The sequence below is a fragment of the Puntigrus tetrazona genome, chromosome 19 (genome assembly GCF_018831695.1).
Source record: "Puntigrus tetrazona isolate hp1 chromosome 19, ASM1883169v1, whole genome shotgun sequence".
Lineage (NCBI taxonomy): Eukaryota > Metazoa > Chordata > Actinopteri > Cypriniformes > Cyprinidae > Puntigrus > Puntigrus tetrazona.
In genome coordinates, this window is record NC_056717.1 from 524,386 (window position 1) to 544,686 (window position 20,301).

General features: G+C 37.2%; 1 protein-coding gene across 16 annotated transcripts in view; it reads left to right on the forward strand.

The window, feature by feature from the left end:
- The window catches only part of adgrb2 (adhesion G protein-coupled receptor B2), a 232,946-nt gene that overhangs the window by 174,928 nt on the left and 37,717 nt on the right, over positions 1 to 20,301 (forward strand). For all 16 annotated transcript variants that reach the window (XM_043217683.1, XM_043217691.1, XM_043217679.1 and 13 more), the window contains 4 exons: positions 13,323 to 13,426; positions 14,927 to 15,029; positions 16,637 to 16,787; positions 19,513 to 19,582. In XM_043217683.1, coding sequence (XP_043073618.1) covers positions 13,323 to 13,426; positions 14,927 to 15,029; positions 16,637 to 16,787; positions 19,513 to 19,582 — 428 coding nt within the window. The remainder of the gene's footprint in view (positions 1 to 13,322; positions 13,427 to 14,926; positions 15,030 to 16,636; positions 16,788 to 19,512; positions 19,583 to 20,301) is intronic.

Sequence of the window (20,301 nt, forward strand, 5' to 3'; positions counted from 1 at the left end):
AGAAATGTATTTTGAAAAACATCAAAATATAGTGTAGAAAGAAAAAAGGAAAAAATAGTCATGCCATCCTTTGGGCCTGCACCATTTATTGTTGTGGATTGTCCATACATTTGTGTGTGTGTATATATATATATATATATATATATATATATATATATATATATATAATTATTTTATAATATCTTTAGTATTAGTAAAGTTTTCTAAAATGCATGTCATACGTTTCCCAAGTCACTGTTCTTAAAATATGCTCTGCCATTTCTGAATACGTTGCTTCCTCAGAGAATAGACAGAGTGACAAGCAGAAATAAAATTATAATTGACGGCTCATATCTGTCACCCAGACCTAAAGCTGTAGGTCAATGCTTCCTAATCGACATTTATCAATTTTTGTCCCTCATTATGACGTCAGCGCCTGGCTATTGGCTTTTGCAGGAGTGCCTGGTGACATTTGGAAGTGCAGAGTAAACGACACCATTAGCAAACAGCCTCCACCCATTAGCCTGGCTCTGCATGGGTCATCACATCTCCATCACAGATTCCAATGTTCTCCAGCAGCTTAACACTGTAAAAAAAAAAAAAAAATTAAATCTAGGCGGCATTTTATACCCGGCATTATAAATGCACTTTAAATGCAAGAGAAACTGTGATTGGTTCTCTACTTCTATTTTTCACACAATGCTAGAATGTATTGCAGGTACTTTGAGGGAAGAGTTTTTATTCAGTTTTAAAAGGTGTTAGTAAAAAATCTCATTTAGGTCCTGTATGCATGTGCGCTTGTTTTGTTACAGAACATCGTCATTAGCAACATGCTAACCACAAGTTTTACTGTCTTCTGCACTTTAAGTAAGGAGAGCTACTTGTGTACTGACAGTACTGATGAAAAATTCTTTAAATCAGTCATATTCGAGGTTTCTTTTGTTTAAAAGGCAGGATTCTGATATCAAAAGCTCACGTTTGGAACAGAGCTAATTCGTTTTCTTCCTTTTTCGAATCTGTAAACCTCAGATCAGTCCTGAATAGGACCCTGTGAAGTACAACATCTGCTCTGACAGATATCCAGTGGTCTGAGCACATTCATCTTGTTTTGCTCTGCGCTCTCTGCCCTCCCAAGGCTCTGGTATCTTCTCAGTATTACAGATCAAGTCTGCTCTTGGGCTTTGTAGTTGAGAAGTAGAGGAGACTCAGACGTGATGGAAACTGCATTTCAATTATACTGTCTTCGAAACTTGTTAAAGGGATGTTTTGGCATTTTGTTGAGAGACCGTAGTGTGAGTGACTTGTGAATCAGCGTTAGAGTCTCTGGAATAGAGCAAAGATAGTCCGCGTGTGATGTTACACTTTATCCCCTGATCGTGTTGCGTGGTACACCGGTACTCAGTAACAAAAAAAGTGTCAAACTTTTTGACTTGATAAATTAACATAAACTTGCTTTAAAAGATTCCATCTTTATATATATATATATATATTTTTAATATGCCTATTATTACCATTTTGGCTGTTTTTTTAGCACTTATATAGTACATACTGTGCATGACCAAATTCTACATCACTAATCACCTAATACTTAGGTCTTCTTTTTCTTCTCCTACCCAATATCTAAACTTAACAACTACCTTACTAACTATTAATAATCAGGAAATCATGGTAAAAGTAGATACAAGTAATAGTTAATGGTTTGTTAGAGTTTTAGTCCTTAAAATAAAAGTTAGACCAATTTGTGTAAGATAAAAGTAACAGTGATAATAATAATAATAATAATAACAATATTAGCAATAATAATAATAATGCCATCGTGCAATGTATTATAATTATTATTATTGTTGTTGTTATTGTTTGTATAAACTGTCTGGAATGAACACAGAACAGTAACAACCCACTATTATTATTGTTGTGGTTGTGGTTGTATGTGTGTATGTGTGTATGTGCGTGTAAACTCTCAGTAATAAATATGTTTAAAAATCCTCTAGCAATCCTGACACATCCAAACAAATTGAGGTATATTAAAGGTGCTATATGCCGGAATGACACCAATGGTTAAACTAGGTATTGCAGTCCAAATCCAAACGTTCGAGACCAACAGGAACGATTTCACCTGGCAGGGAATAAAATGAAATAAGCTGTGTTTTCCACCAACTGGCAACCCAGGGTTCCAAAACATGATTCGGTAAACTGGCAGTGGGCGGAAACCGACATTGCAGATCCGAACAGACGTTTTCAAAGGAGAATAGTTGACTGTAGCGTTGTTTTTCAGATAAACAAGTATGTTAAAAAAGGTACTTTTAAGGTACTTTTTTCATTTTGCAATAGTTTAGTGTATTTTATCGTATCGTGAGACATAATTAGGATGCAGTGAGCGCTCTAGCCCCTGTCCTCAAGACTACAGAGGAAGAGGGAAAGATCAAACGTTTAATAGCAAATAAGACAGAGATACATGAATGGATTAGCCTTCATGTTTAATCGAGAGGAGAGGAAGGGTGGAAAGTGGCATAAGCTTCTGTCATTACAGGCCATCTTTAGTATAGCTGCTATCACCCACTGATCCTGTTTATCCCCTGCTGTCTTTCCAAAAGAGCGAAACGCTGCTATTTACCAAGGTTAGAGGTCCGTTTTATTTAAAACCCGAGCTTTTATTCACGCCAGTGCCTCCTCTCTCATATGCAGCCACTACGAGCTCAAAGGCTTCCTACAGTTATCATGCTAGCCTCATAGTATGCATAATAACTCTGTGCTGATCAGTTACTCAGTGATGGATGATGGGAGCTGTTGGCACAGAGAAGATAGCGGCTTCTTTAGGCCATAACAATTTGTCGCCTGTCAGTTTTCCCATGCAACTGATTCATCGTCACACAGGATTAAACTAGAGGCACTCAAGCGCAGACAGAGACACACATGACGGAGCACGCTAAGATCCGGTGTTATTACCCACTTTAGCACAGACACACGCATGCGCCCGTTTTGAACAAGTAGGTCTACCTGCGCTGCATACTAAGATTCTCGCTGTCTGGTTGGATGAAGGACGGAGGTCTTTCTCTCGGTATCAGGGAATCACTATAGCATTGCAATCTGCCTCAGGCTTGTTGACCGATCTTCTTACCCCTGTATACAGACAATAGAAGCACAGATAAATACGTATATTGTCGAGATAAACATTATGTCTGCAGGTTATCCGTTCTACGTGGTGTAACTTTAACCGTAAGACACTGCGATTTGTATGGCTATTCACGGGTGGCAGATATAGGGTCTTATATCTTACATATTTTGTTCTTTTGCGCATGTTGTCAAAGAAAGCATGCAAAGCAATTTGAATTGCAAAAATATGTCTTTTTCTTAAAAAATGTTAAATAACTCTAAAGGTCAGCTAATGTCACTGAAACAGCAGAGTCTATTGAAACCGTTTTTTACAGCATATTATATTGATGAAACTTCTTTTCCTGCAATTTTATGCAATTAATTCAGCTCAAACCATTTAAAATGTATTCCAACTATCTTTTGCAGACAACTTCAGCCTTAGGTGTGCTAGCTAGTTTTGGTTTTTATGAGCTTTAAGAAACATAAAATTAAAATGTGAAAAATTCCCTTTGATGTACAATATTAGAATGTTCACCATTCAAATTTAAAACGTCATTGTATTTGCATTTTGAATTTTAATTGGTCTTCTATCCTGCAATTATTTGCATACTAATAGTAACCGGTCACCTTTCACCTTCACTCTGCAAAGAAGCAATGTTGTTTCCGTGTTTTTAATTAATGTTTTCAAATAGGTTATGTTTAGTTTTTAAATAATATTTAGATTCAGTTCATTTTCATTTAACTTTTAACTTAACTTTAGCTGCAGTGCTTAAACTTAAACTTATTTCAGGTTGAAGCAATATATCTCATTTTCTTTTAATTATATATATATATATATATATATATATATATATATATACACTTTTTTAATCTATATTTTAATTTACTCTTTTATATATATTTTCATTTTATTTTATGCAGAACTTAAACACTTTCACTGTCTTCTTCAGCCAGAATTGGTAGGTCCTTTAGGAAATTCAAATCTAGTTCTATGTGTTATAATGCTGGAAATCTTGTACAAGATATTAATGAATATGACCACTAATTAATTACTACAGGATTTGAACCCCCAACCTTTTGATCACCAGCCCAGATTTTTTAACCATTAGACTCCAAAGAGATTAATCAAATAAAACATGAGTTTTGCCAACAGCACCAAAGAGGTAAATGCTAATAAGTGCGCAGTCTCTCAGCGAAATTCTCAGTCTCTGTTGTGACACCGGCACAATTGCTAAGACACTAGCCATGTTTCTCATTAGCACACAGCCTAGTGTAAGTCCCCGCTGAGGTGATACGATTCCTCACATAGTAATAAGCATATCTGCTCTCCTGGGCGATAGACATCCTAGCTTATTTTTGTTAGGAGCACTGTCCCTTCTTGCATGTTCATTTAATTCCCAATTACAAGATGTAAACTGTTTTTTTTTTTGCACAGCAAAACTTCATACTGTATAATGCAGTGCTAACCTCTTAGCAACACTCAAGCAAGCTCTTGGGTCTTCCTGGTTTGGGAAGCTCCTGGTAGGTTTGGAGGCCGATGATTGATCAGCGTGCTGTTTTGGGCTTTAGACTCAACAAACAGTCCCGCCACTTTGCGATTCTCTCCCAACTTCAAAGATAACAAGTGTCCAGGGATCTTGAAGGATAGCGTTAGCATGTGCTAAAATGGCACCTGGTCTCTCCTGAAGTGGATATGTGCTGGGCGATTCAGGTGGAGCGTTGCGGCACGCATCCAACAGCGGATCGAGGTTTTGTCTCGAAGGTCTCAGATGAGGGAACGATACGCCTCGGAGAGTTTCAAATGTTTGATTAATGCAGAGTCTGACTAAGTTCGTGTTAGGTTTTTCTTGTTTTCCCTTGTCCTCACTCCCTGGTTCCGCTAAGTGCGTTTCTTATTGTCATAATGAGTTATTGCTGAGAGAGAAGGAACGGGAAAGTGGAGAGATCAGGGATAAATGGTGGCTGTGAAGCGAGTGAGGTTGGAGAAGTAGGTTAAAGTGCCTGGGCTGAAAATAGACATGACTCCTATTTGCTGAGGAGCTTCACTCTGCCCTAGGGTGTGCTGGGATAGACGGCCTGTAATTCCCTATGTAATTTGCGTGCCGTCTATGGCTCTCAGAGCCAATGGGAACTATGGCATATGCTTTTTTAGGACATGTCTTATGGTACGGCCGCTTAGGGCTGCAGGCCCGTGAATGGGAACAGATTCCACCTCAGCAGGTTCTCTGTGGACATGGCAGATGATCATATAACCCCTCAACGGGCGACATTTGTGATTAAATCTCACCCCAATCACCACAATGATGGAGTCAGATTGAAAGTGAGCATTTGAGACGCAAGTAGAACCAGTTCAGTGTTAAAAATATGTGTATTTGTCTCAGATGGAAGAAGGAGGCTGGTTTCTTTTGTGTGATTATCATGGAGAAACACTACATGTTAACAAATAATACATGTTACTAAATCATTATATAAATGATATTATTAGTAGCACATTAGTGAGCTGTTATATTAGGATTAGGGTTAGTAGGATCAGTTGACTTTGTACTTCCTTATAGTCAGTGGACAGTCAGTAACTCAAATGATTTTATTATAAATATTTTTATTTTTCATTTTGTTTGTTATATAAAAAAAACACTTATTTTCACTGGTGAAAAAATGTATGCTTCTTAATATTTGTGTGGCATTTTTCTGGATTTTTTGAGAAAAGAAAAGCATTTATTTAATTAAAATTATTTTGTAGCATCGTAAATGTAGCATCGCCATGCAGTGACGTACAGCATGGACGGTTCAGTGTAGATTGACAGCTGAAAAATGAGAAGCTGTCCCTAGTGTGGAGTGATAATAGATTATAAAGGTGTTTTCTTTTTTTTCTTCAGTGTGTTTAAAAAGGTTATTATTTTTTCTCCATCTCTCTTTTGTATATGAGACTCTTCCTTTCCATTCATTAGTTAGGTAGTTTTTATGCTGTAGTCACCTCATGCTGTGTAGCTTTCTCACATCTGTTGGAGATGTGGTGGCGAATTGGAAATTAGGCCTCTGCTAAAGTTGCCAAAGAAAGGATACTCTCTTTCTGTTTGGCTCATTTTTATGGAGCACTACAGTGAACTCATGCATTTTTAGCAGCCTTGGTTAGCAAAGTATTTTTCTAAATCATTTTTCTTCAATAAAGGATTCAGAGCCATGAACAAAACCAGCCATCTCTGAGATGAATCACAGCGATACAAACTTTGATTTGACGCATAAAAATCAAAATGTGAAAATTTACTCCGCAGGCAATGAAATGTGTGTCCCGTGAATCCTTGGGAATGACATAATCTCGTGAAAACAACGGTACAACGTGAAAATGTTGATTTTGGGTATAAAAATTGTGGATTTTAACTATAGAAATATATGAATATGATATATAAACAGTTTGAGATTGTAGATAGTTCATTCATTTCACTGAGATTTTTAAACATGTTTTTTTCTGTTTTTTGTTTTAATTTGAAATAACACTGCAATTACACATACAACACTGGAGTTAGTAATATTTATTTATATTTATATATACTATTCCATTTTTTAAGCTTTTATTCATCAAAAATTGTATTCAATCAAAAATGACAATAAAGCATTACATTTATGATGCTACAGAAGATTTTTATTTCAAATAAATAATGTTAGTTTGAACTTTCTATTTATCAAAGAATTATAATACATTATCACAGTTTTAACAAACATGATAAACAACACAATTGTTTTCAACTTTGATAATAATAAGAAATGTTTCTTGAGTATCAAATCGGCATATTAGAACGTTTTCTTAAAGCATCATGCGACACTGAAGACTGGAAAAGACAAATCCAAAAAATATTTTAAAAGATATTAATACACACACACACACACACAACAGTTATTCTAAATGATAATGATTTTTCACACTACTGTTTTTTATGTTATTATTATCACTGCTTATTTTGATCCAAAATACATTTTTGCAACTCTTACCAAACCCAAATGTTTGATTGGTAGTTTACCATCCAACAAAAACTTTTAAGCCTTCATTATAGAGAAAATGAATGTGATTTTTGCTCTCAACACCCAGCTGTTGAGGCTGATATTCTGTACATACACCCCTAGTGCTTCGCTGTTTGCAGATTCACATTAGGAGCAGTCCTCCCATCTACTCTGCCAATGGCATTTCTGTGAGAAAGACGACATCTCTAGCCATTTTGCAGGCTGCTGGCTTACTAAAATGGTTAAAATTGCCAAACCGAAGCCGGCAGAGGCATAATGTTGGCAATTAATATGCCAGGGACAATAGGCTAAGCAAAAGATGAGAGTGAAGGTTGGCAGCACCTCTCCCAATGCCACCTGTTACACCTGCACCTGCCAGTTTCAGTAAAAACACTGCAGCTATACCTCCACCTGCTCTGAGCTCTCACCCACTCTCTAAGCTGTTTTATCGCCTCTTTTTCTCTTGCCTACCTTTCCTTTGCCCACAAACACTCACACAGGTTTACAGAGAACAGATGTGCACACATAGATACTCACAGTATGCGCTGTTGGAAGGCCAACGCCACAACCCACACACAGGCTTTAGGGATCTTTGTTCACAAAGGCTGTTTAGTCATAAACGCTTTGTGTGGAAGCCTGACCGGTCCACACCAGGAGGCCAATTGAGCTGTAAGTGCATGAATGAGGATTTCATATTCAAGCCAATTCACAGCTTGTTCTAAACAGCTGCAAGCTTTATAAATGCAAACCTGTGGCCATTTCACCGGCTCTCCTAAAGAACATTCAATGTTATTTATGAGTCTCTGCCATGGCTTTTTAAATCTATCATGTCAAGTGTTTAGTCACAGAGAAGAGTGGATTCTGGTTAGTTCTGAATGAAAATCTAAAGATTTGTGTTGTTAATGAAAGGTTATGAGGGTTATGAGGGTTTTGACTATAGAAATGGATATTTCGAGTCTCATAGAACAAGAAATAAATATACTGTTGCTTGTTGACCCACGCAGGTCATATCACCAATATCTATGACTGCTTTTGATCTTATAGTGGTAATTGAACCATATACAATGGGGACTGAATATCTATGGTGTTAAATTTTTGGTTACTAATTTAAAAAGCAAATGTATGATACTGAGCATGTGATTTGAGATAAATTTTCGGTGCTTATAGTCATTAAAACAATCTAAATCACAATGTGTATTGATCTTTGTGCATATGCCTTATCACATTTAGCAGATTGCACATGCTGTACATATGTGTATATGTGTATTTGTGTGTGTGTGTGTGTGTATACACTATATTGGCAACATCCAAAATAATTGATTTCAGGTGTTTCCATCACTTCCATGGCCTTTACGTGTATAAAATCAAGCGCCTAGGCATGCCAGCTGTTTTTGTACAAACATAAGTGAAAGAATGGGGTTCTCTCAGGAGCTCATTGAATTCCAGCATGGTCCTGTTATAGGATGCCACCTGTGCAACAAGTCGTGAATTTTTCACGCTACTAAATATTACAGATTCAACTGTCAGTGGTATTATTACTAAATGGAAGTGATTGTGAGTAACAGCAACTCAGCCAGCAAGTGGTAGGCCGCATAAAATGAAGCGGGTGCAGTGGTGTAAAGCACACCCCCACTGGACTCTAGAGCAGTGGAGGCGCATTCTCTGGAGTGCTTCAGCATACCAAGAGATCTTAGACAATTCCATTCTCCAAACTTTGTGGGGACAGTTTGGGGATGGTCCCTTCCTCTTCCAACATGACTGCACATCAGTGCACAAATCAAGGTCTATAAAGACATGGATGAGCGAGTTTGCTGTGGAAGAGTCCTGACCTCAACCTGATAGTACACCTGATAATCTACTCAAAACATCTGCAAATATTTTTAATGGCCTTCAAAATGGTCTCAGATTTGGTTCACTAGGTTACACAATCATAGAGAAGACTGCTGATCTGACAGTTGTCCAGAAGACAATCATTGACAACCTTCACATGGAGGGTAAGACACAAACATTCATTGCCTGTTCACAAAGCGGCTGTATCCAGGCATGTTAACAGAAAGCTGAGTTGCTTGAAATCCAGTGTTAAGTTCCCACAGTCTGTGATGATTTGGGGTGCAATGTCATCTTCTGATGTTGGCCCATTGTGTTTTTCGAAAACCAACGTGACTGCACCCGTTTACCAAGAGCACTTCATGCTTCCTTTTGCTGACCAGCTTTTTGAAGATGCTGATTTCATTTTCCGTCATATATTTAACATTTTACAGTAAATATTTAAATGTAAAAGTATCGCTGTGAATGAACACCACTCCGAATACAAAAACCTGAATGGATATTGAAATAATTTCAATTATTAAAAAGTAGCCCAGCTGTTTTGGTTATGGGGTGTCTAGGGTAACTGCTGTGTTTCAGCTATGCAGCTCTCTGCTGTTAGAGAGTAAATTGCACTTTCATTCAGCACGTCTCTCACATGCATCACCATTCGCTTCTCATAGATACTTGTTTACATCAAGAGTGTCTTTGACAGCTTACAGTAGAGCCGTGCATATCACCAGTTAATGGGAAACGTGTTCTAAAAATACATTTACCATTTTTTAGAATTTTTTATAAATTATTTTCAGTATTTTGAAGTGGCCACGATAACAATACCATGCATATTTGATATATCGTATTACTGAATGTTGGCACATGTCTATTATAAATATATATGGTACACTTATGGTGGCGGGCCTCCTGGACCAAAAAATGCCAGGATTGATTATGTCCCAGTCCAGCCCTTCTCAAGACTATAATATATTTCAGATTCTGTAGTTTAGCCAAAAATGACAATTATGGTTCTTCAAAGCTTTATTTTTGGGTGAACTATCCCTTCAAACTAAGATACATTTTTAGTTTAGTTATTATTATTATTTTTATGCACTTTTAAAAAGTTTTACTTTTACAAGTTTACTTAAAATGTTTTTTTTTGTTTTTTATTTGTTCATTCAATCATTCATTCATTTATTTCCATTTTATTAGTAAACTGTGAGGCATTTTAATTAGTGATCTTAGACTTTTGAACCTCTCTGTATAGTTTGAAAAAATGGCTGTGTTGGCCTGTTCTTGATTTTGAGAGTCCTTCTGTTCAGCAAGAAGTCTGTGAAGAATGAGATGAACAAACTGACAGAGAGGTTAAGCCTTTAGCTGGACATCACCTATTGCTAGATTATGTCTCAACAAGCCCTAGCTGAACCCTAATACAACTGAAGCTGTGCAGCTTGACTGATCACACGGATTGAAAGGTGGCATATGTCTCATGTTAAGCTTTCGGGTTTTATGATTTTGTTGTCATCCCAACATCTCACTGTTAAATAACAGCATTTCTACAGGATTTTCTTTTGAGGTCATGTATGCAGTCCATATTCTGCTCCAATCAGATCAGTAAGTTCACTCTCAAATGAACATTCTGTCATCATTGACAGATGTTAGTAACCATTCCGTTTCAGTTACCATTCTAAATATCTTCTTTTTTTGTTCATTGGAAAGATAGTGAGCAAATGATGTTCAGAAATGTTCGTTTTTGAGTGAACTGTCCCTTTAACAGCTGAAAGCGCCACCCTGATGCTGCGTCCCTGATTGCAGGAGACTTTAATCATGCCAACCTGCAGACAGTTCTTCAGAAATATTACCAGCATGCCTCCCTCGCTGTAAGAATGCTCTTGATTACTGCCGCACCACTATCACAGCTGACTGCCAGACAGATCATCTGCTTGTGCTTCCTATTCCAAGAACCTGAAGGGGAAGAATGTATCCACAGGGACACTGGATGCAGAAGCAAATGAAGTGGTGTGGGACTGCTTTGAGTCAGTGAACTTGTTAGTGATTCAATTAAGATACTATTTTCTCTATTTGTTTTATCTTAATCTTGAATAATGCATTTAAAAAGCTGCTTTATTGAACTGTTGTTCGGTAGGAAGCTTATTTCTAGCATGGAATAAAAATATTGAAACTTTTCACATGATTAGTTTTTTTTTTTGTAAAACAATTAGAAATGATACGTTCTTGCAAAACGTATGCGTTCTCGCTAAAGTGATGCTGACATAAAATCTGTGCCTGCTACTAATATATGTGTGTGTGTGTGTGTGTGTTTAAATTCTGAAGCGATTTGTTGCCCTATATTTGAATATCTTACTGTTAAATAAATGTTCTGCCCATTCGGATCAAGAAAAGGCATTTTGTGAACTAATATTAAAAGCTATAAAAGTGCCTACCCTGATGATGCGTCCCTGAATGCGGAAGACTTTAATCATGCCGACCAGCAGATGGTAGAAAGCTCTACAGATTTCCGCAGAATTATTATTATCTCCCAAACGCAGAACATACAATTAAAAAAAGAAGTGTGAATTTACTTTTTGGTCTAGGTATGACCTTCAGGGGTAGTCTATCAGGAGTAGTAACATTAATAATTAACACATTTTTCTATTCTTTGTGTACTACAGTTTGTGGCATAGATACAAAAACAGACAAATGAAAGCGGTAGGTATTACGCCTCTATGATTCTGATATTTTTCTAGTTGCAAAGAAAAATGCTGTGACCTGTATAATGATTACAGACTGATCCACCATAAAGATGTACCGTGAAGAGCTAGTGATGGGGCGCATTAACACGATGCAGGCTGAGTGATTAGACCCCCTGTAGGTCACATAACAATGTAACACGTCCAGTGAAAAGGCAATTTCTTGGGATCTTCATGGTGCAGTGACTCAACAGGAAGGCACTAATGTCAAAATGTTCTTGTTATTTATTGATTACAGCACCACATTTAACACCAGCATACCTTCCAGACCAAATGTGTATTTTATTGTATTTCATGTATTTTAGAATAATTTGCATTTGGATGTCGCACTTGATTTACCCTGATTGAACATTTATCTCAGATTACGCAGATCTACCCACAATTCTTGGTGGTAGGGCTGAGTAGGAGGGTTAATCCAGAAACATGAGGCATGTGTTCACCTGTAGTAACCCTTCTTTGAGCGGAGATGCTTAATAAGCTGGGGCAAAGGGGTCGCAAGTGTTAAAGGGCTGATGGGGATGGGATGCCCACTTTAAGAAGGGAATCCAGCTTTGACCTGATGGGAAGCAGAGAAAATGAACCCAGGAGTGTAAGAGAAGATAGGGTAGCACGAGGCTATTCAGAAAGAAGACCCTTGGCCTTTAGCTTTAACCTCAACAGAATGTAATCCTCTCTCTTTTTTCCCCCCTCTATTTTTTTTCCCCTTCACTTTTTTATCCTTCACCCAACCTCCAGCTGAATGTCAAGAGTTTACGGAGTCTTATTTCTCTCTCTGCAATTTTGACATACATTTCTGCATAAATACAGTATACACACTAGTTTTCAGGGTCAGCTTGGGTTTTGTGTTTTTAAATACAGTAAAACTGTAATATTGTGAAAAAAATTGCCATTTAACTAAATTCTAAAAGCATTTCTTTTTATTACCAATGTTCAAAACAATTGTGCTGAATATTGTTTTTTGTTTGTTGGATTTTTTTAATGTAAACGTCTTTAAAAAAATAAACAATTCTTTATAACATATTTTTTTATTTTATTTGATGTATTTTAGATTTCTTTGCATGTGCATGTTACCCTTGTGCATGACATCAAATTCAACCCTGACTGAAATTTTAAACAATTGAACATTTATCTCAGATTACACAGATCTACCCACAATTCTCGGTGGTAAAGCTGAGTAGGAGGGTTAATCCAGAAACATAAGGCATGGGTTCAATCTTTTGTCTACTGACATTTTAACAGTTAAATATATCCTTGCTGAATAAAAGCATGAATTACTCTTTTGCAATGTCACACTTGTATACAAAATAATTATAATGAAAATTGTGCTGTGTGAAGCTTGTCTCAGTGATTTTAACCAAGTGAAGTGGAGCATAACATTCATACATACATACGTATTACGTTTAGTTCAATGTTTTCCTAAACAATTTTTTTTTTTTTGTAAAACCAGTAGCAATATTTGATGTTAATTTATTCATTAAATTTGTAAGTAGCCACGTTATTAGCAAGGTAACACAATGTTGGTCTTTATCAAAATGAAATGAAATGAAAAATTATCGAAAATAAACCCGTTCAGGCTAATTCGAAGCCCTCCTGTTACTCTTTAGGTTTACTTAGCATTAATAACCGAACGACTGTATTATATCCCATACATTTGGCATAAACATCTCACAATAATCTTCCTTCTCTCCATTGATGTCTTTCCAGGGTATGGGGCCCTCCAGTATGCCGTCTGTGCCCCTCATGGTGGGCTGTGGCATATCCTGTACGGCTCTACTCATTCTGCTGCTCATCTACGCTGCCTTTTGGAGGTGAGTTCAACCAAAAACAGATCTACAGAGTACGGCTTTTGAACGTGCTGTCCTCTGCTGATAATAGGATATTACCGTGCTATTTTTGCACTATTCCCCTTGTTTACTTCCCGGCGCTCTCACAGGTACACTTACACCCTAAAAGATTCATTTTTCAGACTGTAGATTCCCACGTGGGGTTGCCCGGGCTGGGATAGAGCAGCTGGCATGGGGTAGATCTAGAGTGGGCCAAAACTGCAATTAGCAATAATTGGGAACAAATGAGGGATGGCGGGAGCCGCCTGTGGCAGGACAGGATTATGTGGAGAGTGCTAGTGAAGGCTAGCATGGTTGCTAACGGCTCAGCGTGGCAGATGGCTCAGGACAGTCACGTGATCAGCTAACACCATGTCTAGAAAAAAAAAACGTCACAAAGTCAAGTGCTTAGTCAAGTATTTATCTCCTCAGAAGTATGCCATCTTTTCCCAAATGATGCTTTTTTTCACTACACTGTCTTTAAGGTAACACATTGTAGCTCACAATGTGATTTTAATAATAAGCATTCTTCATTCTTAGTTCATGTTAACTAATGTTGTTAACTAATGAACCTTATTGTAAAGTGTCACATGATCTTTCAGAAATCATTTTAAAATGCTGATTTAGCGCTCAAGAAACATTACCAGTTTTGCTGCTCTGATAGATTTGTGGAGGCATTGATACTTTGTTTACAGAATTTTTTGATGAAAACATTTTAATTATTCTTATTAATGTTTTTAAAAACAGTACTACACTCTTCGTTTTCACCACTGATCTATGCAAAGTGTCTTTGCTTAAAACAAAACAAAAAAGAAGACATAAAAGAGGAATCCACAAAAATGTTTGTCTGTGAAATGTTTTGGTTAAAGAGTGTGTTTGTAAATTATTAATATATTCTATTCTATTCTATTCTATTATTTTAGCTTTTGAGCTAATTCAAGGGAAGTTCATAGTATTTAGTTTTATTATTTTGCTGTATAATGATTGGGAAAAAAAATATTCTTCATTAATTTTTAAGGTTGTTAAATTTGGTTTAAATTATACTTTGGATCCAAATGATCCCCCCCCTCCCCCTATCCTTTAACATCCGAGGAGCAGGTGGGAAGGTTTTTCCTCTGTTCAAGATTAGTGCATCAGAGAGCTTATCACAGGCCTCCCCTATCACTCAGACCATTGATCCAGGGGACACTGTCATTGTCCTCTTGAGCAGATCTGGCCAGAGCTCAAATAGTGGATGAGGACTTTTTGCTCACCGGTGCTTGTGCGTAAGAAGCTGTTTTGGAGTTCATCTGTAGGTCATCTGGGATGCTGCTCTAGCTGTCAGTGTTTAGTGAAGTGAAAAATACGATAAATGGATTTTGATAAATGGATCCCACACATTTTGTGTCATAAACCTATACGTCTATCTTTTGTAAAGATAATAATGGCATAATAGGAACACGAAGTTGTCAGCATGTCATTTTCTTGTCTTTCTTTGGTTATTAGGTACATTCGTTCAGAGAGGTCCATCATCTTGGTGAACTTCTGCCTGTCCATACTGGCCTCCAATGTGCTGATACTGGTGGGACAGTCCCAAACTCTCAGTAAGGTGAGTATGTGAAAGACCTGAAAGACCTGAGAAAGAACGACCTTTACGTTCGCATCTTGCTGTCTTCATGTTTTACTCCAATTTGAAGATAAATGCTAAATTATTCTGGGACATTATACAGTATGTATTGTGATATTATATGATATCATACAGCCTTGTCTACATGGCAATGCATATAACTTATTAAATTATAAATACCTCCTTTAAATAAATGTAAGTTTTGTTTTGGTTGATGATATTTGTTAATATTGAAGGGGAAATTATTAAATCAATTATTATTATCACTGTTAGTTGACAAATAGTGTACTATGGTGTGAAATAGCAAAAATAGGGGTAAAAAAAAACTTGTAAGTTAAATAATAGCATGAGAGAGGTTTATATTCAATATTAGAATGTTTTGTTTTTTTACTTGCATGGAATAAGAATAATTTACCAAAATGTCCAAAATGTGTGTATATATATATATATATATATATATATATATATATATATATATATATATATATATGCAAATGTATATGTATGTGTATATATACATGTTACAGGCAATGTTTATTTTTCAGTATGAAAATGTTGACATCACTTTTGTACGCATACTAAATTATACTACTAAATTATCATACTAAACTACTACCCGCACTAAAATATAGTGTTACTTTAAATTGGGATGCAAAATACACTCAATTTAAAACTGAGTTGTAAATGGAACTTAACCTTGGTTCCCCGCTCCCTAGTGATAGCGGTCTGTCCGTGGTACAGGTGTTTGTTCTCTCTCCAGAATGTCATGACATTATGTAAGTGGCCATGATAGAATTTGAGAAAGTCAGACAGGCGCGTGAAGCAGACAGACACGTGGAAGGTGCTGGGGGGTCAGCTTTGTGTCAGCCGTGACAGTCACACTAAGAGAGCGTAAGATAGACTACAGAGGCACCCGAGAAATAAGAGCTGTCATTCAAACTCAACCTGTCGCTCAGAGCTACAAAGAAAACTGCTCGGAGGACCCCTCCCCCCCCGTTCCAGACTTAATATTTCACTCAATTCTCATATTCGGCATTAGTTTAAGAAAGTACAGATAAGCCTAATTTTGGAAACCGTGAATGGTGTGAAATCCTTCTCATTTCCTGGGTCATTTGCTGAGCGGGCCGGTGTTTAGCATTAGAATATGCACCTCATTATTGTATAAAACCTCAGCCAGATACTCCGCTTGCCGCTTCTCATTTGCGTTCTGCGCTTACTTAAATCATACTTTTCTTTCATTCCAGCCATTCATTTTTCCTTAGAAACTATTCAACCTGTAACTAACCCATTTTCACTTTTTAAGTAGCGTCTGCGAGGAAAAAAGCCTAGACAGGATGCGTTGTTCGAGCTCATTTTCACACCACAGTGGAACCGAATCAGATTCTCTCCAAATGGACTTTGGTTCCTACTTCTCTTTCTCAATCACTTTATCTCTCTCTCTCTCTCTCTCTCTCTCTCTCTCCAACTTGGCTTCAATAACAAACAGCTGAGAGCCATTTGCACCTTTTCTTGCTTCCTGTGCTTTCTCCCACATGTTTTACATCATTTCTTACTCCCTGTTTCTTTCTCATTCTCTCTTTTGTCTTTAGGGACTGTGCACTGTGACTGCTGCCTTTTTGCACTTCTTCTTTCTGGCCTCTTTCTGCTGGGTCCTGACAGAGGCATGGCAGTCCTACCTGGCTGTGATTGGCAAGATGAGGCCCCGCCTCATTCGCAAGCGTTTCCTGTGCCTGGGCTGGGGTAGGACACACACACACACACACACACACACACACCAGAAACTAACATCGAAGGTCAAAAGTGATGTTATTGTCATGCTTCAGCTTCAGTTTTTCATCCTCGGTACTATAACATGCCAGCTCTTATCAATTCATTCACATCAGATTGGCTCCAATGTCAGTTTGCTTCAGTGAAGCCCAGTGACACACTATAAGCATGCCACTGGAGCTCAATGTTACTTCTGTATTACAAGACGTAGATGTCTGATTGTTGATAAGAAATGCATTGTGTGTCACCGTCTTAACACAGGCTGGATCTGAAAGGATATTCAGGCACTTTCTGTAGCACACACGTACTTGTTTTGTAACTTATCGATCCACTATCACTTGCATTAATTCATAGATGCCCTTTGCAGATATTGTAGAATAGCCTTGCCGCCCACAGGGAAGTGGTAGTAGATGGATTTTTGACTGTCCAAAAGGTATTAATCATGTTACTCAAAATATTGTAATGATTGTTGTGTAAAAGGTCAGATGGAGGTGATAAGTCCAGCTTGTGTTATTTCTTATCCCTATTGTTTTGAGTCTTATAGCTGGCTGTCTTACCCTTACAGCTAAAGGCCTATTATATGTAAAAAATAAAATAAAATAAAATACGAGTATGCAACCCATGTGGTTAAATAAAGAAAAAAAGATTGATTATGATTATATAATATAGGACAGCAATTATATAACAGTTAAACAAATAAAAATAAAAAATTATTGCATTTTTATCTTTAATCTTAACGTTTATTAATGTTCTTGTCTTCATCAAGCACTGCATTACCTCTGACCTATTTATTTATTCCTTCATTTATTTGTTTACCAAAATTACAGCAAAATGAATGAAATCAGTGGAATGTGTGTGCGTGTGTCTTTCACCAGTGACAGATTTTTCATTTATTTTTTTCTGCTGCAATATATAATATATCTTCATAAAGATTTTATATTCATACAATGTTTGTTTTCGCCTCCGTGTTGTTACTTATGCTTCTTGAAAAAAAAAGAAGAAATCAGTAAAATATTCAGCTAGTTCCGAACTGCCTTCCTTGAGGAAACATTATTTTGCCCACATAGTGTAGTATAGTTACGGAATTGACCAGCAAAAGCGAACTGACTATTCTAACTATCCAAAATGTTTCCCCCCTGCTGGTTACAGTATGAAATGATCACAGCTTGAATCCAAAGCAAACTCACGTTCCTTCATTGTGTGCTTCCTCCGTAGCCGCATTTGGATCCTGTTCATTCCCTCCCTTCCCTTCCCATGTCTTTCAATCCTGTTCTCTAAACCGGAGTTTTTCTAATTGCCTTTAATTTCCAGAGTTAATCAGAGCATTGTTAATTACATGAATATTTCAGAGGAGAGCTCATTATGTGTGGACGTGGCACACAGACATAGAGCGAGAAGAATGGATAGGTCTAATTAGCACATGAGTAAAGCTGGCCTCCCTGACTGTGATGGCAAACACAATAGGGATGACACCAGCAGGAGAGGCCAGGAAGCCCTCACACACACCGGGAGGAGAGCGAGGATGGGGTTCTACGAAGTAAAGGTCACTGTACACGTCCGTCTACTCAGGGACCGATATGTAAACATTCCTCAACCATGAGATGGAAAGATTCATCGTGAAAAGATCTTTGGCTCCGGTAGTGTTAAATGCTGTACACATAATGGTAAAATGCAGTCTTTTTTATTTAATTCCTACAGGGCGGGAATTATACTTATGAACTCATTAACCTTTAATATGATACATATTCGCACTAAGAAAAAACAGTTCGAAAAATAACTAAATAAATACAGAATTTTCATAACCTAATAAACGTGAACATTTTATATGATATAGTTTCGTTGCAAAGAAACTACAATTATAAAACACAAATTAGAAATATATAATAGCGTATAGAATTATTATAAACTTTAATAGAATTTAATAGAAATTTAATAGAAAAAAGCTTTTCCCAGGGTCCTGCATACTATGCATGTCAAGTTCTCTTTCTTTCCTTCATTATGCTGTATGTCATAAAAGCTTTTTTGGTTCCAGCTAGCATTCGCAGTGTTTCTATATGAGGGTTACAGTCTGTGCTCTGTGTACTTGCCCTGTGGAGCGCTTTTAGAGAACACAGACAAGAACGTTTAAACTGCTACACTTCGGCCTCATGAAAAAAGACGCATACACAGAGGCCCGTGGGAATTGCTCTCTGCTAAAGTAGCGTGTCTGGGGTCTGTGAGGGCACTGCACACAGGGGGAATGGTGTACCTGTACGCCATGTGCATTTGTCCATGAAAAGGGCACAAGCTACAGAAAGTCACCAATGTGAGAGGAGATTACTTCAGCTAACTTCCCCTCCAGCCTCTGGCCATTTGCCATTAATGGTTCTGAAAAATTCTAGGTCGCATTTGCTGTTCATAATTTTCCTTGTAGCAGTGCTTGTCCTCTCTTATTATATGTAGTGGACAATTTTCCGATGTGGACTAGATGTCTTAAGTGTCTTTGCTTTCACTTCATGTCAAAATAATTTTGCAAGTAATATTTGATGGGTTTTTTTTTTTTTTGGGGTTCAGATTTTCAACTTAGTATTCTTCATCTGCATATAATTTCGATGAATATTGCCACCATGTTTTGCATTAAAAAAACTAATAAGCAATTAAACTAACTTTTCAATTTCAGTGAGTTGATTTTTTTCCCCCTTTACTCATTACCTTGCAGGTCTTCCAGCCCTTGTGGTCGCTGTATCTGTGGGTTTTACCCGGGCCAGAGGTTATGGCACGCCAAGTTAGTAAGTATCAATGATGAAGCACAGTTTCACAAAGAAAACATTTAAAACTTTGTTCTGGATCTGTTCTAAGGGGGTTTATTATATCAAGTATCAGTCAAGTCTTTGGATGGTAAAATGAATACAAAATCTAATCTAAAATGCATAGATATTTATTTGTTATAGTAATTTTGTATGATCAGAGTGCTTAGTAAAATAGGTAGTGGGTCAAATTGCATTGTCTAAAATAAAAGTACTAGCATGTGGAAAATGTAACATTTATTGCTTCATATAAATGACACATTGACACAATAAGCAGCAAATCAGGAGCTTATTTAGGAAAAAGTTGTAGTTAATAGCAAATGATATATTTGCCATTCAAATCAAAGTCTGTATGTTCAGAGCAGCATTTCGATTTCGGTATGCTGCCTAATGTTGACCTTTTACTTCGGAAGAAATTCTTCAACAAGAATCTTGAGCCAAAGAGTTCTCAGGAAGTCCCGTTCTTCCTCTTTTCCTATGGATTCCCACAAAGTGGTGGCCATTTTCTACTGCTCTGCATATAATGGTTTCTGTCTTTACTGCACTGCTAAGCAATTGATTTAAACCAGGGAGCTCCCTGACTAATCGGAGACAAAAGTTGAAAACAATGGTGGCCTTTGAGCGCTTTAATTGGATACGTCTGACACATGGATTCCCCTCAAACCAAAGGACACATTTTGGAAACACTGCCAAGAAGTCAG